Here is a 27,476-nt window from a genome sequence, read left to right as displayed (position 1 = left end):
GCGGGGGGGGCTCTGAGGTGCGAAGCCCGGAGGTGCGGGGGGGGGCTCTGAGCTGCCAGGCCCGGAGGTGCGGGGGGGCTCTGAGGTGCGAAGCCCGGAGGTGCGGGGGGGCTCTGCGCTGCCAGGCCCGGAGGTGCGGGGAGCTCTGGCCCAAGTTACCCAGCTGCGGGGGTGGCTCGGCCCTCTATTGGGGAGGGCCCTGGTTCTTGGCGCGGTGCATGCTGGGAGTCAGAGGCCCGCCAGGGCCAGTCTCTTCTGGCGATGGCGGGACGTGACTCTGTTTCCCAGAGCGCGGTGGGGCCCGGCGAGCAGTGACGTGTCGCGTGGCGATTGGCGGTCGGGCCGGAGGGGGCGGAGCGTGCGCACGCGGTGGCAGCTGTTCTGTTGCGACAGGCGGAAAAGCGCGGAGGAGCCGGCGGCTGGTGAGGCGCGCGCGGCTGGGGTGAAGCGAAGCTGACGGGGCCTTGCCGGCGTCCAGCCGCTGCTTCCCCGGCGCCTCCCGGCGACCTGAGGCCCGGCCCCCGCTGGCCCCGCCTCGGAGCCGGGGGTCAGCGGCGGCGGCTTCTCCCGGCAGCTGCTCCGCGAGTTCTCAGACCGCGGCGCCGCTCCGGCCCTCCCAGCGCCCGCTGCAGCCTCGCGGGCTGCCGGCCAGGCCCCGGCCCCGGCCCGGGCCCGGGCCCGGGCCCGGCCCCGGCCGCAGCGAGGAGCCGAGCGGCCGCGCCGATCTGGGGGGCCCGGCGCCTGGCCCTCCTCGGGGTGCGGGTGGCCTCGGAGGAGTCGGGGGTGAAGGCCTCGCTCCGAGCCCTGAAGGTGGGAGGACCCAGGAAACTGCGAGTGGCCCAGAGTTCAGAGGGTGTAAATTGTCATGGGAGCCCAGGAAAGGGACTCAGCCCCGGGGTCTGTGCCGGGCCTTGGCTTCTCTCTAACGGGGCTCTGCTTCCTCTTCCTTTCGCAACTGCGCTAGCGCTGTGACCTGTAGCCATGCCCTCTGACCTGGCCAAGAAGAAGGCGGCCAAGAAGAAAGAGGCAGCCAAAGCTCGCCAGCGGCCAAAGAAAACCCCAGAGGAGAATGGGGATGCTGAGATGGAGCAACAGGAGATGAAGAATGAGGAGGCCAATGGGACAGAAGGGACAGGTGAGGAAGGAGCATCCTGTGTTGGACTCTCCTTTTCCTGGGTAGGTGCCTCCCAGCTCAGCGCCGGCTGAGGTGCCAGTGCTTAACTGCAGCCAGGGCTTGGCAGTTCAGAGCCCCCCAGCCCTGGGCTTGCTGAATCAGTTATGGATGTAAAAATACTGCTTGAGCCCTGGCATCTTTTTCATTACAAATTAAGCACTGTGTGGTGCTTTCTTGCAACTTGACTGATTCAAGAAACCCTCTGTGGAGGTCAGATCCTGGCATCTGAGTGGCACAGGATATTTGGGTATTGCCATGCCAACTGTAACAAGACTAATCAGTTATTTCCCCATGCTAATTTTTCCTGTACTGTTACTCACACCTTCTTGTCAACTGTTTGAAATGGGCCATCCCGATTATCAGTACAAAAGGTTTTTTTCTCCTGCTAATAGCCCACTTTAATTGATTAGTCTCATTACAGTTGGTATGGCAACACCCTTTTTTCATGTTCTGTGTGTATATATATTTTCCTACTGTATTTTCCACTGCATGCATCTCATGAAGTGGGTTTTAGCCCACGAAAGCTTATTCCCAAATACCTTTGTTAGTCTATAAGGTGCCACAAGTGCTCCTCGTGGTGTGTTGTTTGTTTGGTGTGTGTGGTTTTTTTGTTTTGTTTTTTGTTTTTCACTAACCATGGTGACTCTGCCTGCTTAGCTGAGCAAGTGAGCTGCCTCTTTTCTTGGGGAACAGTGCTTGGGCAGGGGCAGACTCCCACATCATTTTGGGTGCTGGGGGTGGAGTGAGGGCTGCCATGGGGACCCTGGGTTAGTCCTTGTCTTTTGGCCTGTCTCCGCACACAGAGATAGATGCTTTGACGAAGGAGCTGGAAGACTTTGAGCTGAAGAAAGCAGCTGCTCGCGCTGTCACTGGGGTGTTGGCCTCCCACCCCAACAGCACTGACGTGCACATCATTAACCTCTCGCTGACCTTCCACGGCCAGGAGCTGCTGAGCGACACCAAACTCGAGCTGAACTCAGGGCGTCGCTATGGGCTTATCGGGCTCAATGGGATAGGTGAGATTGGGGGGATGCTGTGTGCCTGTGGGGAAGAGAGCTTCTCAGTGCTGGTTTGGAGAAACAATGCCCGCGGGGTGGGTGTGTGGGGGGGATCAATGAACTGGTGGTGAGCTGTAGGATGCAAAATCTCAGTGATGCCAGAGAGAGGTGCCCCTTGAGCAGGAAAAAACAGAGTGAGACTCAGCCGGGGCAGTGCAGCAAATACACCTGGGGCACCTGCCCTTACCCCAGGGAAATCCAGGGGGAGTAAAACAGGGAAGGAAGTTAGATGGATTCGCATTGCAGCTTTGTGTTGTGTATTTAGCAGCATCGGTGTCACAGTGCAGGGAGATCGTGGTGACTATGATTCCCTCCTTGAAATCCTGCCCTCTCTTGGCTTTTGTGATTCTGTCCTCTCCTGGTTCTATGCCTACCTCTCTAATGGAGGATCCTCCTCCTCTGGCTTCCAAAGGTTCTGTGCGGTTTCCACAGAGCTCTTCCCTTGTTCCCTCCTCTTCTCTCTCTCCACCTTATTTCTGGGTAATCTCATATGCAAACACAAATTCAGCTACTATCTCTGTGTTGATGATTCAGCTCTTTACTCCAGACCTGTCTCCTTCTGTCCAAGCTTAAAACCTCAATCTGTCTCTTTTGACATCTCATCGTGGATGTCTAGCCATCAGCTCAAGCTTAACATGGGTAAAACAGAGCTCCTAATCACCCTCCCTGCTATCTTCTTTCCTGATCACTGTGGACGACAACACCACCCTCCTGCCTGTCACTAACGCCCATAACCTGGGAGCCACATTTGAGTCGGACTTCTCTCTAGGTCTTCATGTCCGGGCTGTATCAAAATCCGTCTGATTCTTTCTACATAATATCTAAGATATGGTCTTTCCTATCCATCCACACGGCTAAAATTCTCTTCCAAGCTCTCAGCATCTTGCTTCTTGATTACTGCAACATCCATCTCTCTGTTCTTGACAAATGCACTGTTGCCCCACTAACACCCATTCAGGATACTGCTACAAAGATCGTTTTCCTAGCCTGTCACTTTGACCATGTCAGCCCTCTCTTTGAATCCCTCCACTGGTTCCCCCTTCTCTTATCATCTCAAACATAAACTGCTTGTCTTCACTTTCAAGGCTCTTCATAGTTAGTCCCAGCTTTATCTATCATTTTTCTGTTTGATGCCTGTCTCTGATCAGTAGATGCCAGCCTCCAGTGCCCACTTGTTACATTTTCTAACACCTTTGTGCGTTCTCCCAGGCTGCCCCACGTACCTGGGAGGTGCTCCCCATAAATATCTGCAGAGCTACCTCCTTATCTACTTTCCAGACTATCCTTAACTCTCCTTTCCGATGATCCTACATAAAACTTGACTGTTGTTCTGCTAGTCTGCAGAGACCGCTGCCTACCACATTGACCAATATTGTCTCATTGTTTCCTCGTACTCCCCTGTCTGTACCTATCTGTTGTTTCTTGCCTTACACTTAGACTGTGAGTCCCTTGGGGAAGGGACTGTCTTTTTGTTCTATTTGTACAGTACCTAGCACAGTAGGTTCCTGATTTATGAGTAGGGCTCCTAGGTGTCTTGATAATCACATAGTAATAACTGCACTCGCTTCCAATGCCAGACAGTAACAGGAGGGTGTTTGTCTGTCTGCCTGCCTGTACATAGGAAAGTCGATGCTCCTGTCCGCTATCGGGAAGCGGGAAGTGCCAATCCCAGAGCACATTGACATCTATCACCTCACCCGAGAGATGCCCCCTAGCGAGAAGACGCCACTACAGTGTGTGATGGAGGTGGATACGGAGAGGGCCATGCTGGAGCGGGAAGCTGAGCGGCTGGCTCACGAGGACGGTAATACTCAAGTGGGGTTCATGTAGGCAAGGAATCCCCTTGTGGAAAGGGCCTCTTACTCAGGCTCATCACCAAAGTTTTCACAGGGCATGAAGCCTGACTCTGCTGCCCAGTTTTAGCTGGAGATTTCTGGGGAGCACTGCTCCTTCTCCAGCAACACAACAGCTCCTTCCATTCAAACTAGAGTGGAGCCTGCTCCTCTGGAGCTTGCTATGGGGTCCCTGCCTTGGGAGGGGGTTTGTGAACCCCTAACCGTTGCAGGCAGCAGTGAGGAGGGACATGAGTGGAAAGTGGGACACTGGTGGGGTCTCGGATTGGTGAGGTGCTGGCGCAGGTGCTGACTGGCAGAGTCTTCTCTCACAGCGGAGTGTGAGAAGCTGATGGAGCTGTATGAGCGTCTGGAGGAGCTAGACGCCGATAAGGCAGAGGTGCGGGCCTCCCGGATCCTGTACGGTTTGGGGTTCACTCCAGCCATGCAGAGGAAGAAGCTGAAAGATTTTAGTGGCGGCTGGCGAATGAGGGTGGCTCTCGCCAGGTGAGTGCTATGCTCAGTGTTCCCTCCCTGGGCCCTCCCCTCTTTTGTTCCAGGCTGCTACATTGGAGGCGCAGAGATCTCTGGGGAGGTGGTGGGAGTTGCTTTCTGGACATCCACCCTCCAAACTGGGCTTGGGGAAACCTCTATTCACTACCTCTCTCCTTCTGGCCTCTGCAGAGCTCTCTTCATTCGGCCATTCATGCTGCTGCTGGACGAGCCCACAAACCACCTGGACCTGGATGCCTGTGTGTGGCTGGAAGAGGAGTTGAAAACGTAAGCGTGGCTGGAGGCAGCTATTGCTGTGCTCTGGTGCCTGTGCACCCTTCTGGGGTATCCCAGGGCAGCTCACTTCCTGGAGCAATCGCTCCCAGCAGCTGTTCTGTAGGTGCCACCTGTGGACATGTCTGTTTGCATTATGGTGGCACTGAGGGCCTATTGTGATGGGTGCTGAATGGACAGTGGGAGAGTCCTTGCCCACAAAGGACTCTCTCTGGGAGGCATTAATGAATTAGTGTTTCCCAAGGAGCAGACTAGGCCCTCCAAAAAGTGTGTGTCAGGGCCTCTTTCCTGTCCATTCTGCGCAGTTTTGGTGAGGAATCATTCTCTTTCCTGGGACTGAGCCTAGGAGCTTTCCCTAAAGCTCTTGCAGCACCTGGCTCTCTGTAATGGGAGGGAATCCAGAGTGGTTCGTAGTGGACATGAATCCTTCCTGGTCCCTGGCAGGGCTGCCAGCCTAGGAGTCTCATCCCAGCTGGGCCTCTAATAGCCATGTGGTGCTGCAGGTTCAAACGGATCCTTGTGCTGATCTCCCACTCCCAGGACTTCTTGAATGGCATCTGCACCAACATCATCCACATGCACAACCGCAAATTGAAGTATTACACGGTGAGTGAATGGGGCCAGGGTGTGACAAGTGCCTGGGATGGGGGAGGAGGAGACCCCTGTTTAGGCTACCAACTCCATCCCAGACCCATCCCTGGCTCCAAGGCAGGACTGTGCAGGCTAGAGAGCACCTCCTTGCAAGAGGCCTGGGCATCTTGTTTCAGCAATGTGCAGGGAGGGCGTGGCCTTTGGGAGCTATCTCATGGCCTGTGGTCTCTCGCTCCAGGGGAATTATGATCAGTATGTGAAGACCCGGCTGGAGCTGGAAGAAAATCAGATGAAGCGTTTCCATTGGGAGCAGGATCAGATTGCCCACATGAAGGTATCTATTTAACTGGGCTGCAGTTCTCAGTCTTCTCCCATGTGCACCCCACCATGGCAGCTGCCACAAGGTAATCCCTTGTCTCATTACAGAATTACATTGCACGATTCGGTCATGGCAGTGCCAAGCTGGCTAGGCAGGCCCAAAGCAAAGAGAAGACTCTTCAGAAAATGATGGCTTCCGGGCTAACAGAGAGGGTGGTGAATGATAAGGTAGGTTGGAGAAGTGGGGCTGACTGTGGGAGACAAGGACTATAAATATGGCTGGAGAAGTAAAATGAGCTGCAGCTGGGAATAATCATCAGAGCTGGAAGCAGGAATGGCTGGCGGGGGGGGGGGGGCAGTAAATGGGGCATCAGCTCTAACAGAAGACTGGCCAAAGGAGAATGCAGGGGGGGCTACTACACAGCGGCTTCTTATCCCAGTGTGCGGGAGGAGGCTTGTCCAACCCTCCCAAGGGATCCAAAGCAAAGCAATGAATGCTGAATGGCTTGGGGGTGGGGGAGCAGCCCCTCCCTTCCGCTGAAGGATTAAAGTGGGGTGGAGACATGAACACACCTACCCCACAAAGGAAGCAGAATGGGTAGGCAGTCGCCGGCAATGGGCTGAATGTCACAACAAACCTCCTGCTAGTGAGTTACAGGCCTGCTTGACCTGGTGGCTGTTAGGAGCAACTTGTAAAGCTATCAACTGCTCCATGGCATCTTGGTGCTCTCTGGGCTCCACAGATGCAGGCAGCTGCTCCTCCATACCTGGAAGCCAAGTCATATTGGAACTGCAGGGCTCCCCTGGTACCCTGGGTGTGGCAGAAACTTAACATGGGGATGTGTTTTGTTCCCAGACTCTGTCGTTTTATTTCCCACCATGTGGGAAAATCCCCCCTCCTGTCATCATGGTGCAGAATGTCAGTTTCAAGTACATGAAGGATGGGGTGAGTATTCTCTGTTCCCAGGCACACTTGGTGCTGTGCTTGCCTGTGTTGCATGAAGATTTCCCCCTCCCCTTGTTTGGGCCCTGAGGCCACTGGCCCAGCTTCCCCATCAGACTGTAGCATGGTGGGGGGCTCAGCTCTTGCAACTGTGGCTTATCAGTGCCCAAGCTGGGCCTGCTCATCACAGTTTACCAGGTGTTTTGGGGTGTGACCCCTCTCACGGTCTCCCCTGTGGATTGCAGCCCTGGATCTATAATAACCTGGAGTTCGGGATTGACCTGGACACACGTGTGGCACTTGTGGGACCCAATGGTGCTGGGAAGTCAACGCTGCTGAAACTGCTCACAGGAGAGGTATGCTTCCTGTATGGCTGTTTCTCCTTCTCTTCCCCACCCCTACAGCCCTGGTGTCACCTGCAGCACCCAAAATGCTTCCTTGTACAGAGCCTCTGTTGTATTATTGTAGGTGGAGTACATGGGTCCAAAGAGTCAAAGATGAACACTGACTGGGTCATGTTAGCAACCTTAAACCATTTCAAACAAGGTTGGGGGCTTTGTATACATAGACTTCAGCCTGCTTAGTACCATGGCAATCATCATTAAAAACTTTTAAGCTTTCTATTAAAGATACAGAAAGAAGGAAAACAGTTAAAGCATTTGAAATATAAAGTATTAAGGCTTTAATTTTAATGTTTCTTGTTCCCTTTCCTTTTAGCTGGATAGAGATTTTAGAAAATCCTTGTTTGACAGTCTTGTAGATGGTATTAAAGCTAGTAATAACTTTCCTCTGCAAAGGAGAGAAGTTAGTTTGAAATGGGCTGAAGCTGTCCTAGTTAAAGTCCAATCCCATTTCCTAGAAAACAAAACAAGACAATTACTCACAAAGCAGGGGGGAAAGAACAGCAAAGAAAGAAAGTGCAGCGTCTGTCTCTGATATTGACATTCACTTGTAACTTCAGTACTGGAAAAACACAGGCAGAGCATATGGTCTTGGAGGAGCTGATTAGACTTGTCAATCTTGAACCAACATCAGGTTATGCAGGGCACTGCATTTAGCTACCTTTTCCTGGTCACAAACTTAAAACAATGTTGCAAAATATACAGTCTTGGCTGGATAAGGAAGACTTGTATTAGACAGAAGGAAAAAGGAGAGGGATAGGAAAGAGAAGAAATAAGGTAGAGAAGGAAAAGAACACAAGGGGGAAGGGTGAGTGACAGTCTCACATCCCAGGTGGTTTTTTAGGATTAAGCTGGAGCTGGTGAAACTAGTGGTGTCATCTGGCTCCATCTCTCTGGCCTGATCTGGTCAGGACATCTTTCAGGATTAGGATGAAGAAGGTCCAGGTCCCAGGAGATGTTGGGGGTGGCAGCTATGATGGTGAAGCCAGCTCCTTCCCTTTCTCTAGTTTTTCCTTCAGCCAGCAGTGCGGTAGTCAGATTTCTTCCCCAACATCTTTTCTTTAAAAAACCCTAAAAGGAGAGGCATGGGTGGAATAGCCCATCTCTCTTTATTTTGCCCGCTGATTAGGTCTAGTTTCTGACTCACCAATTTTGCTTCCCTGGTTTTTCAGTTTCACCCTTCTCTTGTTTACAAAGCTTGATCTTAACACAGTCCCTGAGTTATATCAGGAGACATTTTGTTGAGACGAAAGACTGAATTAGTCCAATCAACACTGTTATAGGTTATTGTGACACTGTGTAAACTTTTATCTAGTTTCCCAGTTGAGCTCACAATTAGAATAAATTTGTAGGGGCAATTATTACAACACATGACCCATTCACTGACCCCAGGAAGTAAAATAGGGTTGCGGGAGGGGAGAAGTGATAGGGTCATGGTTCACTGCTGCCACAGCCACTCAAGCCAGCTGTCTCCCATCAGCTGGAGCAGGCTAACATGCCCTATTGTGGGAGGGGTGGCTGGTCTGCCATTCCCTTGTGAAATGCCTTTGTCTTCCTTCCAGCTGCTGCCCACAGATGGGATGATTCGCAAACACTCGCATGTGAAAATTGGCAGATACCACCAGGTAATCCCTGCAGGGGCAGTGAGGAATGTCCCAGGCTTCTGGGGATGACTACCTGGGAACAGAGGGGTCTCATCTCTCCATTCTTCTCCCCAGGCCCCTCCCCCAAGCCTGGCTTAAGTGTCTCTAGCTCCTGCTTGCTGGGTCACAGGCTGTGCTTCCAGGTGAAGAGGCACCTCGTTAGTCACAGCACAGCGCTCGGAATGGGGAAGAGCTGCTTCTCAGTGAAAGGGCTCTGGACTTCCTTCTAGCTCATGTCTCCTCCTGCTGCGTGTGGCTATTGAGCAGGCCATGGTGGCAACCTCTGCTTCCCTTGGAAGGTGTGACAGTGCTGCTTTGGGCCTGTCTGTTTTGTCTCTGATCCCTTGGACTGGAGACTGCAACTCTGTGCTTGGTACAGCACAAAGCATGATGTTCTTTACCAGAGTTCTGTTTGATACGGAGGTTGCTTCCTTATGCCTTGTGAGCCTCTTACCACACTGAGGCACTGGCAGGTATGGGTTGCTGTGATCTGGGGATGGAGGTGTAACTGAAGTTATGCTTCCTGCTCCCCAGCTTGTACCCACACAGGCGAAGAGGTTTGAGGGGCTGGGAGAGGCTTGCTGGCTATGAACTCACTCTCAGCAGGTGACTGGGATCTCTGCTTGTGCTGTCCTGAAGTTGCTCTTCTCTTTGTCAAGCACTTGCAAGAGCAACTGGACTTGGATCTCTCACCCCTGGAGTACATGATGAAGTGTTACCCAGAGATCAAGGAGAAGGAGGAGATGAGGAAGATCATTGGCAGATATGGGCTGACGGGGAAGCAGCAGGTAGGTGTGGACTGCAGTGGGCATCTATTCCATGGGGCCTCCTCTTTGAGTGATACTCAGGATGCAGAGCCACCATTTTCCTTTTGTTCACCTGCCAGCCATCTGGAGTTACTGGGCAGTGGGCTACACTGGGGAATGGAGGTGCAAGCCCTCTCCCACTTATGAGCTTGTGGCCCCAGAGCTACAGTGTCGAGCACCTCCTCAGTATTTAAAAAGGCTGTTTCCAATCTCCCATCCAGTCTGTGGGGAAACAACTCCGTTAATCAACAGGGAGTGTGTGGCAAGGGAGCAGGGTCTCATGCTTGGCTCCAAGGTTGGTGACTACGGAATCACTCACACCTCACCAGCTCCTCTCAGAGTTCTGCCTCCTGGGCCTGTTAGATGCCCCAGATGGTTTTGTGTCACATCTGGTCCAGTTTAGTCTCCAACAGCAGCACAGACTTGCTGAGGGGGAGACAGGATACTGGACTAGACTGACTTTGGGTCTGATCCTGTGTGGCCATCCCAACGTTCTGTGCCGTGGCTGGTGCCTGGGTTATGCCGTTGGGATTGATTAGCTGGCTCACTGTGTGGAATAGCTGTGGTGGCAGAGAAGGAGGATGTTTGCTTTGCTTCCTTTGGTGCAGTGGCATAGATCAGCTGGGATTCTTTGTGCCATTGGTAGGTTCTGACCACGGTGAGCCATAGTCAACTTCATGGGTGGTGTGTGACTCCTCCATTTGGAGAGGCTGTGCATGCCTGGACTCTTTGGCCTGCCCCCTCTCAGCCTCCTCCTCCCCCACGCTCCACCTCCAGGCCCACTGACCAGCTGCTTAACATGTGCACACCTCTTTCTCCTCCCCCCACCCCTTTCCCCCAGCCAGCCAGCCATCCACTCACCACTTGTGTGCCTCTTCACTTCCTCCTGCAAGGCCTCCAAGGGTTGAGGTGAGGGCTCCAGCTGGGGATGAGGGGTTTGGAGTATGGGAGGGGGTTCAGGGCTGGGGCAGAGGTTTGGGGTGTGGGCTTGGATGGGGCCGTGGATGAGGGGTTTGGGGTGCAGGCTGCACCTGGGCTGGGGCCGAGGGAGAGGCACCTCTCCCCGCTGTGGCAGCTCTGGGCCGGGCTGGGGCCCTTGGTAGGCTGATGTCAAGCCGTGTAGCTTAGAGGGAACTTAGCCTACCACCAAACACTTGCTTCCATCATCTCATGGAGCAGGTCATCAAGGAATCAATTTTGAAGCCCTTGGAGGAGAGGAAAGTGATCAGGAACAGTGAACATGGATTCACCAAGGGCAAGTCATGCCTGGTCAACCTGATTGCCTTCTCTGATGAGATAACTGGCTCTGTGGATATGGGGAAAGCAGTGGACATGATATACCTTGACTTTAGCAAAGTTTTTGATATGGTCTCCCACAATATTCTTGCCAGCAAGTTAAAAAAGTATGGATTGGATGAATGGACTATAAGGTGGATTTGATTTAAATCACTGGTCAGGAAGACTCAATTTAATCATGGATTTCTTCATAAAAGTGCATTCTTGTTGGCTGGTATAACCTTAATACATATTCTTCAGAACTCAGAGATAGATGTAGGTTTCATTTTTAGAAGGTACACACTATACATTTTTAAAGTGATTTAGTGTGAAAACTTTTCAGATTAGTTTTACAGCTATATCAGAAAATGAATGATCATTTGGTTATTTCATTTACCAAAGGTAATTGAAGCAGATAGTTCTCCTCCCAAAGACTTCATAAATATCTCCAATTCAACAGATTAATCATTAATATTTGGAGTATTTTCTTGCCATGCTGTAGGAGGAGAACATCACCAGACAGACATTTAAATTGTTTTGTTTAACTAAAACATTATGTATTCTGGATTTTTTTTTTTTTTTCAACAGCAAACATATAATAATTTAACAAAACAAGCGCATGAATTTCTGAATTTAGTTAAACTTTCAAGTTTTTTAAAATCAGGTTTGTTTTTGTTAAACTTGTTTAAATGAAATTAAAACAAAAATTAAATCTACTATGTCAGCCAGGTCAACATGAGAAACTTAAAATATTGACTTCTGCAGCTAACTCTGTTGTCTTCATCTTCATTTTCCTGTTTGTTCATAATCTGGAAAAGAAAAACAAGCTTTCCAAATGATTTCTCAATTTGGAATGAATTAGTCCAAAGGAAGAAAATTATTTTTTGTACACCGGCAGAAGAAGCTACTACTGTTAAAAGTGAGATTATCACTTCAACAGTCTCTGAATCCAAGTGCTAAAGTGACTTCCACCAGTTCACTGATGTGACTTTCTTTAAAACATCATCAGCAAACATATTTGTTGAGTTTTTCACCCTTAACTCTGAAGTTTTATTATAGTTGGCATTATGGAGGGATGATTGCTGGATGTCCATGTCATAGCCAACTCCTCCTCTTCAGCAGTTAAGGTTTGACCCTGGTACCAAGTATTGAGAATATTTGCAAGAAAATGAGCTGGAGATAGTGCTTGTCGCATTCGATTTTTTTAATCCTTGTAATTTAACTCTGTCATTGCATATTTCTCTTTTTAAGCTCACTCAGTTCCATCCAAATTTCAACAGCGTCAATAGATAAGAATAGATAATAGATAAGCTATTACCAGCTGCACAATGGGGTGGGAGGAGGTATTTTTTCATATTCTCTGTGTATATATAAAGTCTGCTGCAGTTTCCATGGCATACATCTGATGAAGTGAGCTGTAGCTCACGAAAGCTCATGCTCAAATAAATTGGTTAGTCTCTAAGGTGCCACAAGTACTCCTTTTCTTTTTGCGAATACAGACTAACACGGCTGTTACTCTGAAACCAGCAATAAAACAGCTATTTTCCTGCATTTTGTTCAAGGCTACAGAAATAGTCTTCAGGGTACTCAGCATGTGTTCAGCATTTCTCTTAAGCCCAATGTTGAGAACTTTGGCTGTGACCATGATATCTATTTTTTCACAATTTTGTTCACAAACTGTCATCAGATTAGGCCAGTTCTTGATACAGTGCTCAAAACAGTCCACTACTGAGTTCCATCGCACGTCTTGTGGGAGAGTTAGCTTGGTTCCTCTCACTTTTTTCAGAGCAGCTGCTGCAAAGTGGTTGTTACGGAAGTATTTTTCAATTTCAACATTATTAGCTCTTATTTCTGGAACACTGAAGTCTTGGGCTAGGAGGTGCATCAAATGAGCACTGCAACCATATGTTATTAGCTTGGGACTCTCTTCACTCCTAAATTTCTTCTCATCTTGGATACATTTGCAGCATTGTCTGTGACCAAGCTGCGTACTAAACATTTGAAATTTTTTTCAGTTTGGTATAGCTTTTACTGCTGCTACTTGTAAGTATACTGCTGTGTGTGCATTTCCTGATGTATCAATTGTTTCTGTCAGGAAGACATTCCCTTCTGTTGTCCCACAAGCACATACAATGGGATCATTGTGGACATTGCTCCACCTATCAAGTCTCAGGTTAACCATTTCACCCTCTAGACTTTTTGCACACTGCTCAATTTCTCTTTCATACACTTTATCCAGCAATTTGTGTGAGACATCTGCTCTGCTGGGTGGATTGTATCCTAGTCTTAATGACTGAACCATGTTAATGAACTGTGGGTTCTCAATCGTACGGAAAGGAGAGTTTTTGCATAAACAAACCGGGAAATTTTTTCATCAATTACCTTTTTTTTATAATCTGCGAGTTCTTATCACAAACTTACCTATGGTTGTTTCTGGAAGATGGAGGGTTTTTTTTCTTTTTGCTACAGGTGATATACTGTGGCTACGTGACATACATGATATGACTGAAACACTGTCATTGGCGATAACTCTGACACTACAAAAAATGATGGTGATCTTGAAGGTGGATAGTCTTCAGAATCCTGTATGTTGAGGATGGATTCTCCTAAACAAAATAAGTCAATGCAGTTATTTAATTATTATTACCATACTGCTCATTTAGTATTCCTCATTGCATTCACTGACACTCCATACTACTTTAAAGGTGAAATTGTAAAAGGAAGATCTGCCTATTTCAGCTATCTATTTTTTATCACAACAGCATCTAAAATGATAGTTGTTACTCTATGGTACTATATTTTTTGCTCAAACATGAGAATTCAAGAATAGTCCAGAAGGAAGACAGGCAGTCCTTAAGAAAGAAGTATGAAATAAAAATGTTTACCAACCTGAAGATCCTGCATGTTCAGACATGTTCCTTTCATCATCAGTGCAGCTTCCTCCTGAGAAGGAATACTTCTCGTGGTGATGTTTCATTCAGGCAATCAGGCCTTTCATTTCTTTGTTGCACTGCTTGCATTTTGCATGTATGCCTGTCTTACCCACAGGTAGAGGAACTTCATTAAAATATTCCCAAACTGGGTCTCTCTTACAGCCTGTTGCCATTATAGGTTTTCTCCTCTAGTGAGAGAATGGTATCGTAGATCTCAAATCAATGAAGGCTACACTCAGAAGGACCTCAAGACTTCTGGAATATGCTGCTCAAACAGTTTCACTCTTGTTTCTACTGCATGTCCCTTCCTTCTCGCATTATCTCTAGACTACTTCTCCTTGTCCAGATCTATTCCTCCCCTAACAATCTTCTATTCATTGAACTTTTTGAAACTTTGCACTTTTAGAGAGAGGTAAGGGATTGACTGTGTACACGGATTTGCAGAGACACAATAGGGTTGAGATCTGTTATTTCTCACCTCATTTATTTATTTATTTAAAAACATTTGTGCTGCTAACAAGTATGTTATCTGTGGAGACAAAAATCCCCAGTTTGAGAACTGCAAAACTAAGCATCTCTGATGGTATCTTCTAGACTGACCACTGAGTCCTAGTGGGTAGATAGAAAGATTAACCTAAATAATCTATTCTGGAGCCCCTGGAACCACATAAGGTTAAGTCCCTAATCCAGGAACAATTGGAACTCATTCACAAAACTTTTCTTAAACATTACATTAATATATTGTCTCATACTGTGGAATTAGAATTTATATTCCCTATTCCATGAGGAGACATTATAGCTCAAAGATATATCTTAATTTAAAACTATCTTTAGATAGGTTTCTTCCTCAAAAAGCATTTTATCAAAAAAATCTGATTTTTATCCACCCTGGAAAGCTGGCTAGATTGTTGGGATCAACGGGTAGTGATCAACAGCTCGATGTCTAGCTGGCAGTCGGTATCAGGCGGAGTGTCCCGGGGTCTGTCCTGAAGCCAGTTTTATTCAACATCTTCATTAATGAGCTGGATGATCATAGAATATCAGGGTTGGAAGGAACCTCAGGAGGTCATCTAGTCCAACCTCCTGCTCAAAGCAGGACCAACACCAACTAAATCACCCAGCCAGGGCTTTGTCAAGCCTGACCTTAAAAACTTCTAAGGAAGGAGATTGCACCACCTCCCTAGGTAACGCATTCCAGTGTTTCACCACTCTCCTAGTGAAAAAGTTTTTCCTAATATCCAACCTAAACCTCCCCCACTGCAACTTGAGACTATTACTCCTTGTTCTGTCATCAGCTACAACTGAGAACAGTCTAGATCCATCCTCTTTGGAACCCCCTTTCAGGTAGTTGAAAGCAGCTATCAAATCCCCCCTCATTCTTCTCTTCTGCAGACTAAACAATCCCAGTTCTCTCAGCTTCTCCTCATAAGTCATGTGTTCCAGTCCCCTAAACATTTTTGTTGCCCTCCACTGGACGTTTTCCAATTTTTCCAGTGTAGTGTGGGGTGCAAAACTGGACACAGTACTCCAGGTGAGGCCTCACCAATGTCGAATAGAGCGGAACGATCATGTCCCTCGGTCTGCTAGCACTGCTATTACTAAGGCAGTATGCCAATATGCCATTAGCCTTCTTAGCAACAAGGGCACACTGGGGCTCATATCCAGATTCTCATCCACTGTAATCCCCAGGTCCTTTTCTGCAGAGCTGCTACCTAGCCATTCGGTCCCTAGTCTGTAGCGGTGCATGGGATTCTTCCGTCCTAAGTGCAGGACTCTGCACTTGTCCTTGGTGAACCTCCTCAGATTTCTTTTGGCCCAATCCTCTAATTTGTCTAGGTCACTCTGGACCCTATCTACTCCTCTCCCCTGCAGAAAATGTTTAGGGGGCTGGGGCAAATGGCTTATGAGGAGAGGCTGAGGGAACTGCGCTTATTTAGTCTGCAGAAGAGAAGAGTGAGGGGAGGATTTGATTGCAGTCTTTAACTACCTGAAGGGGGGTTCTAAAGAGGATGACGCTCGGCTTTTCTCAGTAATGGCAGATGACAGAACAAGGAGCAATGGTCTCAAGTTGCAGTGGGGGAGGTCTAGGTTGGATATTAGGAAACACTATTTCACTAGGAGGGTGGTAAAGCACTGGAATGAGTTCCCTAGGGAGGTGGTAGAATCTCCATCCTGAGAAGTTTCAGAGTAACAGTCGTGTTAGTCTGTATTCGCAAAAAGAAAAGGAGTACTTGTGGCACCTTAGAGACTAACCAATTTATTTGAGCATGAGCTATCGTGAGCTACAGCTCACGATAGCTCATCCTGAGAAGTGGATAATCAGCTGAACATGAGCTCCCAGTGTGCCTCTGTGGCCAAAAGAGCTAATGTAATCCTGGGATGCATTAACGGGTATCTCAAGTAGGAGGAAAGAGATGATCTTATTTCTGTATTTGGCACTGGTGAACACTGTCCCATTCTGGTGCCCACAATTCAAGAAGTGACAAATTGGATAGGGTTCAGAGAGGAGCCATGAGAGGGATGATAGGATTAGAAAACATGCCTTGTAAAAGTCTATAAACATCTACATGGGGGAAGAAATCTTTAGTCATGGGCTTTTTGGTGTAGTAGAGAAAGGTCTAATGTGATCCAGTGGCTGAGAGTTGAATCTAGACAAATTCAGACAGAAATAAGGTGTAAATTTTTGACAGTGAGGGTAATTAACCATTAGAACAATTTACCACGGTGGTGGTAGATTCTCCATCACTGACCATTTTTAAAACACAGTTGGACGTTCTTATAAAATCTGCTCTAGGCATTATTCTGGGTTAGTTCTATGGCCTGTTATACAGGAGATCAGACTAAATTATGGTCCTTTCTGGCATTAAAATCTATGAATCTCTGGCATGTTTGTCCAACTTGATTTTACAAATCTCCAATGATCTATCCCTTTCTCATTAGAAAGTTTTTCCTAATATCTAATCTAAATCTCCCTTACTGCAGATTAAACCCATTACTTCTTGCCTGCAGTAGGCATGGAGAACAATTGATCAGTCCTCTTTATAACAACGCTTAATATTCTTCACATATGTTATCAGTTCCCCCCTCAGTCGTCTCTTCTCAAGACTAAATATGCCCATTTTTTTTAACCTTGTCTCATAGGTCACGTTTTCTAGACCTTATCATATTTGTTGCTCTCCTCTGGACTCTATCCATTTTGTCCAATTTTTTCCTTATATGTGGCACCTAGAACCAGTGTTCCCTGTAATTTTTTCCATCCATGTGCAGAATAAATTTTGTTATGTACACCCAGGTAATGTGCCCCACAAGTAGAAACAAAAAACCTAGTTATGATATATTTATTTTTTAAAAGTTACCATAGGGATAATTACTCCAGCCAGGACAGGTGAGGCATTTTAGAACTCTCACTTAAATTTAATTCTTTGAGCAGTAAGAGTGAAATAAAAATTATGAAATGCATAGACCAGTCAAAAAACTAAAATAACACACTTTGAATATAATTACAGAGAATATATGTGCAAGAAGTAACAACAACAGTAATAAAAGTATGTTTTGGGAGGGAGTGTGTGTGGGTGAGAGAGAGAGAGAGACTCTGTCTGTCTGCTGGTTCTGAGACACTGTGCACTGTCTCCTTAAGGCACTCACTGAAAGCTCTCCTGCTCTGCGTGAGCCATGTCCTCTCTCTCCCGCTCTGCAGAGATGGGGTACATGGGCAGGGGAGAGGCTGTGTGAGTGTTGGCTGCTGGGGAAGTCTCTGAGAGACCATGCGCTATCTCTTTAAGGCACACACTGCCTGGACGGAAGGCTCCTTCAGACCTCAGAGCTGCTGCAAGTCCTGGCCCTGTCCCCTCTCCCTTGCTCTGTGGAGATGGGGTGCAGGGGAAAGGAGACACCCTGGCATCAACACCTCTCTTCTCTCTCTCTCCCTCCCTACCTCCCTCTGCTCTGCACAGCCAGCAGGAGGGTCCTGGGAGCAGCTGCAGGAACAACATGGCTGCAAAGCAGTGGGTGGAGGGGCACCTGAACACACGTTGCTGTACGCAGCTCTGCTAATCAAGTGTGCACTTGAATCACTCCTGGGCGGCCACCCGACAGTGCAGCTTACAGGGAACGCAGCCTAGAACTGGACCCAGTGCTCCAACTGATGCCTCACCAATGCAGAGTACGCCGTGACAATTACCTCCCATGTCCCACATATGACACTCCCGTTAACACACACCCCAGAATTAGCCTTTTTCACAACAGCATCACATTGTTGATTCATATTCAATTTCTGATGCACTATAATCCCCAGATCCTTTTCAGCAGTACTATCACTTAGCCAGTTATTCCCTGTGTTGTTGTGCATTTGATTTTTTTTCCTTCCTAAGTGTAGAACTTTGCACTTGTCTTTATTGACTTTCATCTTGTTGAATTCAGACCAATTTTCCAATTTGTCAAGGGCCTTTTAAATTCTAATCCTGACTTCCACAGTGTTTGCAACTCCACCCAATTTGGTGTCATCTGCAGATTTTGTAAGCATACTCTCCTCTCTGCTATACAAGTCATCATTAGTTAAAACATTGAATAGTACTATTGGACCCAGGACTGACTCCAATATGCCCTCCCAGTTTCACATCGAACCACTGATAACAGCTTTCTGAGTATGGTCTTTCAATCAGTTGTGCACCCACCTAATAGTAAATTTATTTATACCACATTTCCCTAATTTTCTTATGAGACTGTCACATGGGACTGTCAGAAACCTTATTAATATCAAGATACATCGCATCTGCTGCTTCCCTCCTATCCACTAGGCCAGTAACCCTATCAAGGAAGGACATTGGGTTGATTTGGCATGATTGTTCTTGACAAATCCATGCTGGCTGTTCCTTGTCACCTTATTATCCTCTAGGTACTTACAAATTGATTGTTGAATAATTTATTTTATTTTTATTTTATTTTTTTGCAATATCTTTCCAGGTATTGAAGTTAGATTTGACTGCTCTATAATTCATGGGGTCCTCTTAGTACCTATCTTTAAAAAGGGGAACAATGTTTGCCCTTCTCCAGTCCTGCAGGACCTCGTCCATCCTCCATGTGTTCTCGAAGATCATTGCTAGAAGTTCTGAGATTGCTTTAGCTAGTTCCATAAGTACCCTAGAATGAATTTCATCAGGCCATACCAACATGACTACATCTAACTTATCAAAATATTCTGTAACCTGTTCTTTCCTTATGTTGGCTTGTGTTCATTTCCCCCCTTGTTGTTAATACTAATTGTGTATCTGGTCACCGTTAACCTTTTTAGTGGCGACTGAAGCAAAGTAGGCATTAAGCATCTCGGCCTCCTTGACATCATCTGTTGTTAGCTCTACTTCCTTACTGAGGTAGTGGTTACCTTTTTCCTAATGTATTTTAAAATAGCCCTCTTCTTATCGCCTTTTGTCCTTACATTCTTATGCAATTCTTTTGTATTCCTCTTTTAATCTTGTCTCCTTGAGAGAGTGCCTGATCTCCTGAACTCCTTTTTCTCTTAGGTTTTCTTCCCATGAGACCTTTCCTGCCAGTTCTGAGTTTGTTTAAAATCTGCTTTTTTTGAAGTCCATTGTCCTTATTCTGCTGCTGTTGCTCCTTCCTTTCCTTCGAATCATGAAATCTACCATTTTAATGATCCCTTTTGCCCAAATTGCCTTCCACCTCCAGATTTGCTGCCAATTCCTCTCTGTTGGTCAGAATCAAGTCTAAAAAGGCTGTCCCTGGCTACTTGCTCCACTCTCTGAAACAAAAATTTGTCTGCAATACATTCCATGAACTTATTGGACATAGTCTGTTTCGCCATGTTACTTTTGCAACAGATATCTGGGTACATTTCCCCCATAACTACCCAGTCTTGTGTCTTGGAAACTTCTGTTTGTTCCAGAAATGTCTTATCCACTTCCCCTTCCTGATTTGGTGGTCTATAGTAGACCCCTACAATGATGTCACTCCTATTTTCCAGCCCCCCTCTTTTTTTCTTTATCCAGAGACTTTAAACTGCTGCTCACCTTCTGGACCTCAGAACAAGTGTGTATATTCTTGATGTATAATGCAACACTTCCTCCCTTTTTCCCGTCTGTCCTTCCAAAACAAGCTATACCCCCTGTAGCAATATTTCAGTCATGAGACTTATCCCACCAAGTCTCTGACGTCAGTTATGTCATAATTTAGCTTGTGTACTAATTCTTCCAGTTCTTCCCATTTATTCCCCATGCACCTTGCATTTGTGTATAGACATCTAAGATGCTGAATAGATTCCCCCACTGATTTCCCTCTTATTGCTCCTCTGACCCTACTGTAACTTTCCATGTCCTCTCACCCTACCCTTGCCATCTAGCCCCTCTGTTAAGGTTGCCTTAATTATGCACAATGTGGGCTTTTATCACCTGCCCCCTTTGAACCTTAGTTTAAAGCTCTCCTCGCTAGGTTGGCAAGTCGGTGCGTGAAGATGCTTGTCATGTTGAGTTGCTTGTCCATTATGATCCCTAAATCTTTTTCAGAGTGATTGCTTTCCAGGTATAGTGTCCTGTTCTGTCAAGCACTGGCGTGCATCCCTTGTTCCTAGATAAAGAGCTTTGCATTTGACTGTATTAAAATGCATTTTGTTTGAATGATCCCAGCTTACAATGCACTCCAGACGGCTGTATGTAACTACCCAGTCCTCATAATTACTTTCACTCTGCCAGTCTTTGTCATCCACAGATTTATCAGCAGTGATCAGCCTAGTACTGATCATTGCAGAACCCCACTAGAAACTTTACCATTGATGACTACTTTTTGAGATCTATTAGTTAGCCAGTTCTTAATCCATTTAATGTGTACCTTATTGATATTGTGTAGTGCTAATTTTTTTGATCAATGGCTACAAAAATCAAGAATACTACTTCTACGTGGTTACTTTTGTCAGTCAAATTTGTAATCTCATTTTTTAAAAAAATGAAAGATGGTATTATATTCCTCATCTTCTAATTTTTTTACTGATTTGAATCCTGTCAGCTTTTCCAGTTCCCCAGCTTTTAAAGATTTATGAAAAACTAACAGTGGGCAAAAGATCATCTCAATCAGCTATTATAGAACTCTACATTGATTTAAAAATATTTAGCCCTAGCATAGTCGTCTTAATATCCTCAGATAGACTTTTATTTAAAGTGAAATTTATAATGTGGTATTGCACTACTGTGGGTTCGGCTCTGATGGCTACAGTTTCAAGCTTAACAGAGTGAAAGCTGCCTGTTCTACTTGCTTCAGATGTAGAGTCTCTAGGCACACATAAAGACCAAGGATAGTGACCACACAGACATTCACAAGTACAAGGTCTAGTCTGTTTTATAAATTTTATTAAAGTTACAATTAAAAAGTTATGATTACCCAAGCATATAGTTACAAATATAGTTATACTCACACCCTAAATAATAATGTTAGGGTCTGATGGGTGTCTCATGGATTGATCGTCAGTAGAGGGATGGTTCCTGCTGGACTTTTCCCATGGGAATCTCAATTTTCCTGCTCTGGGCACCTCCTTTTTATAATGTGTTTCTGCCTATTCCTATATTTTCCATATGTCCATAAAAGTGTCAACCCTCTTTTTCCGTATTGGTCTGATGTACCCTAGAAACTTAAGGGACCCTGATTTCTGTAGGCCGTGCAGGTTCTCTTTATTCTCATTAGCATTGACATACAACCTGTATCCTGTAGTTAAGGCACATGTTGGCAACAGATGTGCCTTTTCAGCATTTTTATGATTTAAAATTAATCTTCTGGCTAATTTTTCCCAATATCACCATTTGGTACCTTTTCCCCATCATCTCGGGGCATCGGGATATTCGTTGGTCGTTTATTTGTGTCAGCATTTCTTGTCTCCAAGGCCTAAAATAGCTAAGCTAAATTCTTGCAGGCCTCGGCCTACAGGTTCTTGCATTTCAGCTTGTCTGTCTTTTATATCGAATATGTGATTCCCTCTAAGCGTATGTCTACACTTACTGGGGATCGATGTACCGGAGGTTGATTTAGCACAGGGGTTCTCAAACGGGGGGTCGGGACCCCTCAGGGGGTCCCAAGTTTCTTACATGGAGGGGGTCGTGAGCTCTCAGCCTCCACCCCAAACCCTGCTTTGCCTCCAGCATTTATAATGGTATTAAATATATTAAAAGTGTTTTTAATTTATAAGGGGGGAGTCTCATTCAGAGGCTTGCTATGTGAAAGGGGTCACCAGTACAAAAGTTTGAGAACTGTTGATTTAGTGGGTCTAGTGAAGACCCATTAAATCGACCACAGATCGCTCTCCTGTCAACTCTGGAGCTCCACTGGAACAGGAAGAGTAAGTTAATGGGAGAGTGTCTCCTGTCAACGCAGCGCGGGGTAGGCACAGCAGTAAGTCGACCTAAGCTACATCAACTCCAGCTACGTTATTCACATCGTTGGAGTTGTGTAACTTAGATCGACTTACCCCGGTAGTGTAGACAAGGCCTAAATACTGATCAATCTTATACTTCCAGAATTCTACAATGAATCTATGATAGAACATACTGATACATTAATATAACGTGTAAATATGAATACACGTATCACACAATCAGTGAAAAATAAACTAAAATCATTGGCTACACTTAGTTACTAATGGACGAAAAAGTAGTTTGTTCATGTGATGTGACTACATCATCCTGCTTTTTTTCCAAATATGGTGCAGAAATATTTAAGACTGCTGCCTCTTCCTCATTAACAGTTTTACCATCTTCATCCAGTAGTGAGCCTGCACTATTGCTGGGATTTCTCTCATTCATGGCGTAGTTAGAAAAAAGATTCCTTCTTTTTGTTCTCAATTCTGCCAGCCACACATTCTCCCCCCCCCCCCCCCCCCCCTTGGTCTCGAGCTTCCCTGATCAATATACCAAAGTCTGTCTGCTCTGATGATATATAGTATTGATGCTTCTACTTCTAACCCACAGATTATCATCCCCTGGATGGCCAGCAATTTACACATCATAGACTAGAAATCTCTTCTGTCTTTAGCGGGAATGAAAAACATGGCACGTGCAACACAGGTCACCGTGACTATTTGATTGTTGGCCATACCCACTTCCTTGGGGTAGCATGGTACCTAAACAGAAAGAAACGGGTCCATTAGTTGACAGGGTCTCTGTCAGAAGGCCAGTTGTAGGATCCTTTTTTCCTTCACCTCATGGTCCATGTGGACTAGGTTTTTTGTGATGAGGCATCTTTAGCACTGGAGGTTGGAAGGGAACTGAGCGGCTACACTGCACCCTTCACTCCCCCTTATTTTTGGATTATTCTTGGATCTGTCTGAGATGGACTTTGCGTCTGCTTGGTTTCCCATCCATATACTAACCTAGCCTGACCTAGCTTGGTTCTAGATCTGACCCTTGGGTCACAGTACAAAGTGGTATGAACTTGTGTTAAGTTGCAGCCACTCTCTGAAGTGGAGTTCTGTAGTATTTATTTAGATGGAATGTATGAGCCTAAACAAGGTTTGGAGTGTAGTATACAGAGTCCTCAGTCTACTTAATATGATTGAAAACACCATTAAGGATACTTTTTAACCTTTTTATTAAAGATACAGAAAAGAAAGAAACAGTTAAAAGTATTTCAAATGTGAAGTAGGTAAGGCTTTTCCATTAGCTGGAGAAAGGGTTTTTAGAATGAAAAACACCTGCACGCACTGCTGCCTGTCTCTTCAACGGTATTATAGATGATAGTCTCTCTCCTTTTGGGGAAAAGAGAATAAATTAAGTTGAAATGGGCTGCTGTTAACGTCTAATCCCATTTCCTAGAGGGTTCTATCTTTGCTGTTCCTGTGGAGCTTCTGTATCTGATATTGATTCTCACTTTCAACCACACTACTGGAAAAACCGGGGCACAGAACATGGTAGTCTCAGCCCCTTCGAGACATGGCAAACTTGTACCAGTGTTGGGCTGTTTAGGACCTTGCATTTAGCTAGCTGTTTGGTTGCAGTGTTGGAAAAGATGCAGTCTTGGCCAGCTAAGCCACTCTTATTGGACAGAAGGCAAAAGGGGGGAGAGAGGAAAATAAAGTAGTAAGGTAGAGAAGAAAAAGGACACATTGGTGGGTGGGGGATGGTGTTTGGGATTCAGCCCAGGCCAGTGGGATTGGCAATGTCATCAGGGTCTCTCTCTTCACCCAGGAAATTTCTTGGTGTCAGGATGACAAAGGTCCATTGATATTACAGTGGATCCCAGGAGATGGAGGACAGTCAGCAATTGTCATGGTAGCCCATCTATCGTCCATAAAATTTCCTCCCAAAGGCTTTCCCTTTAAAAACCACAAAAGGGATTGATGGGTGAAATAGCCTGCCCTCTTATTATTTTGTCCACCAAGTAGGTCTAATTTCCAACATATAAATTTTGGTTAATTGATTTCCAGTCCCACGCTTCTCTTGCCTACCAGGCATATTAACATAGTCCCTGAATTATATCAGTAGGTCTTTTTGTTTGGACTAATTGAGTCATTTAGCTTTAGCAGCTTATGTAGATTCCAAGGTCAGAAGGGACCATTATAATTAGTTAGCCTGACCTCCTGTATAACACAGGCCAGAGAACTGACCCAGAATAATTCCTAGAGCAGAGATGTTTACAAAAAACATCCAACTCGATTTTAAAATTGTCAGTGATGGAGAATCCACCCCAACCCTTGGTAAAATGTTCCAGTGGTTAATTACTCTGTTAGAAACTTACGGATTATTTCCAGTCTGAATTTGTCTAGTTTCACCTTCCAGCCATTGGATTGTGTTCTACTTTTCTCTGCTATTTTGAAGAACCCATTATTAAATGTTTGTTCCCCGTGTAGGTACCTAGAGTGTAATTAAGTCACCCCTTAACCTTCTTTTTGTTAAGCTAACACACTGAGCTCCTTGAGTCTATCACTATGAGGCATGTTTTCTAAGTTTTTAATCATTCTCGTGGCTCTTCTCTGAACCCTCTTCAGTTTATCAACATCCTTCTTGAAATGTGGACACCAGAACTAGACACAGAATTCCAGCAGTGGTCACACCAGTGCCAAATACAGAGGTAAAATAACCTCTCTGCTCCTACTCGAGATTTCCCTGTTTATGCATCCCAGGATTGCATTAGCCATTTTGGCCAAAGCATTGACTGAGTGCTCACAGTCTGCTGATTATCCACCACGCCCCCCCCCCCCCCCCACACCTTTTTCAGTCACTGCTTCCCAGGATAGAGAGTCCCCTATCCTATAAGTATGACCTACATACGTTGTTTCTAGATATATAGATTTACATTTAGCAGTAGTGAAATATGTATTATTTAGTTGTGCTCAGTTTACCAAGCAATCCAAATTGATCTGAATCAGTGACCTGTCATCTTCATTATCACTCCCCCAATTTTTGTGTCTTCTGCAAACTTTATCAGTGATGACTTTTGTCTTCTAGGTCACTGATTAAAATGTTAAGTAGCATAGGGTCAAGAACAGTTTCCTGTGGAACCCTACTGGAAACACAACTCGATGATGATTCCTTGTTCGGTTACATTTTTGAAAGCTATCAGTTAGTCAGTTTTTATTAATTTAATGTGTGCCATGTTAATTTTATTTTCAATCAAATGTCATGTGTTACCAAGTCAAACGTGCTTAATACAGAAAAGGCAAAAATTTCATTATTTATGATGATTCTACCGTGTCCACCTAATAGTGGACTGGGCCCATTGTCAGGATACTTTTGTTTCTAATATATTTTAAAACAAAACTCCTTCTTATGGTCCTTAACTCTGCTTGCCGTAGATTTCTTCTTGTGTTCCTTTGCTTCTCTTATCAATTTTCTACAGTTCCACACTTCTAATTTTATATTGATTTCTATCAGTTTCCCCTTTCTTCTGTTGTGGTTTTTTTTTTTAATAGCTGCCTTAATTTCCCCTCTAAACCACAGTTGGGTTTTTAACCAACTTGGCCGCCTTCCTCTATTGTGGCTTTTTAGGCATTTAGGAAGGTGTTTCTTAAATGATTCCCAATTATCATTTAAATTTTTCTGATTAAATACTTCCTCCCAGCTGATTTGGCTCTTAATTCCACAAAGCTAAAAATAACTTTCCCTGCTAGTTGCTCTAGGAGAAACATCCAGTCACTCTGAAACTGAGGGCAGCATTTAGGGCTGTGGGTAGGATGTGGCCCTATAATGACCTTAATTAATTCTGTACCTGATAGGACTTCAAGCATGAGCAGCATCTTTGACTGCTCCATGTTCCTGCTTCAGAAATCTGCAGGACCCCTGGTGCAGTGGTGGGGGAAGGGTTAGTCAAGACAGGAGCCTACTGCAGCTGCCCTGCTGTGATGCAGAAGTGCTGCCCATGGAGAATTCAAGTTCTAGCATGCAGTACTCCATCCTGACTCTCACGGGAGGACCAGTCTATGGGAACTGGTGCAATCTGTGCCTCTGCAAAGCTGTAAGCATTGTCTGTTTGGCAGGTGAGCCCCATTCGGAACCTCTCTGATGGGCAGAAGTGCCGTGTGTGTTTCGCGTGGCTGGCCTGGCAGAATCCCCACATGCTCTTCCTGGATGAACCCACCAACCACTTGGATATAGAAACAATAGATGCCCTGGCAGATGCCATCAACGAGTTTGAGGGAGGAATGATGCTTGTCAGCCATGACTTCAGGCTCATCCAGCAGGTAAGATGGGGGTGGGGTGTTTCGTCAAGTACTTTTCTCAGCCAGTAAATTGGGAGTGGGGCATCTGTCTCTATCAGACCCACTCTAGCTCAGCCAGATGTGACGGGCTGGATGCGTGAATTCCTGGGTGAGATTCTGTGGCCTGTTATGCTGACCACCTAATTTGGCGTAACAGCTATGAATGTGCTTAGCTGAGTTAGTGAACTGCTGGCAGCTGCTTGCCTGCTTTGGCTGGACAAAAAGGGGACAAGAGAGCCTGGGCCCCCCTGTGGGGTGGAGAGGGAATCCTCCATCTAGTGCCCCTGTGAGCAGAGCCGCACTAAGGACCAACTTCCTATGTTTTCAGGTTGCCCAAGAGATCTGGGTCTGCGAGAAGCAGACAATCACAAAGTGGCAGGGTGATATCCTCGCTTACAAGGAACATCTCAAGTCAAAACTAGTGGATGAGGAGCCCCAGCTCACCAAAAAGACCCACAACGTGTGAGTGCTGGGGGGGGTCGGTCAGGTGCTCTCCCTAGAGACTGACACAGTGGCCAGCCTGACCCACCCTCCTGCTGACTGGAATCGACTCTGCTGCTATCTCTGTGGTTCTGTTCTAGCATTGCTGCAATATTGCTTCTCCTCGACCCCCGCCATATCTCCACATCTGGACAAACCCTTCCCTTCTATTCCAACTGCACTCAAGCAACTGTATCCACAGCTGGATGGTGTCCCATCCTACATCAGACTTTCCACTCCAGTAGGCTGGAGTCATGGTGATGGCAGTAGGGAATCTGACTTGCAGTGATACAGAAGTGGAGACCCTAGCCCATCTTCTCACCCTTCACCCCCAACTTTCTGCTTCAGTTTAGAAACTTCACTTCAAACTCCTCAGGCCTTGATTTGTTTTTTAATGATTATTTAACAGTGTAATTACCAGATCTGCCTGAGAATCCATCAGTCAATAAAGAGGGAAGAATAGTCTCCTGCTTTCCTTCCTCTTCCTGTGAGGTGCACTGGGCGTGAGAGCGTGGAACTAGCTCTCAGTTAGTGCTGAGCTTCTTGGG

General features: G+C 46.0%; 1 protein-coding gene across 2 annotated transcripts; it reads left to right on the top strand.

The window, feature by feature from the left end:
• Window positions 1–318: 318 nt before the first annotated feature.
• On the top strand, window positions 319–27,393 carry LOC311516438 (ATP-binding cassette sub-family F member 2). 2 transcript variants are annotated; one of them, XM_084620494.1, is made up of 15 exons: window positions 319–422; window positions 965–1,135; window positions 1,978–2,190; window positions 3,854–4,036; window positions 4,400–4,571; window positions 4,749–4,844; window positions 5,354–5,456; window positions 5,680–5,775; window positions 5,868–5,987; window positions 6,616–6,705; window positions 6,948–7,058; window positions 8,666–8,728; window positions 9,406–9,534; window positions 26,227–26,430; window positions 26,777–27,393. In XM_084620494.1, the coding sequence occupies exons 2-15, from the start codon at window positions 982–984 to the stop codon at window positions 26,912–26,914; spliced, it is 1,872 nt and encodes a 623-aa protein (XP_084476620.1). In that variant the 5' UTR covers window positions 319–422; window positions 965–981; the 3' UTR covers window positions 26,915–27,393. The 2 variants fall into 2 exon arrangements, with proteins under 2 accessions (XP_084476620.1, XP_084476621.1); XM_084620495.1 differs by lacking the exon at window positions 319–422 and having other exon boundaries at window positions 696–1,135.
• The last annotated feature ends 83 nt before the right edge of the window (window positions 27,394–27,476 follow it).

This window comes from Lepidochelys olivacea, assembly GCF_965140295.1.
Source record: "Lepidochelys olivacea isolate rLepOli2 genome assembly, chromosome: 2".
NCBI lineage: Eukaryota > Metazoa > Chordata > Testudines > Cheloniidae > Lepidochelys > Lepidochelys olivacea.
Note: the sequence above shows the minus strand (reverse complement) of the source record. Positions and strands in the feature narration are given on the sequence as shown.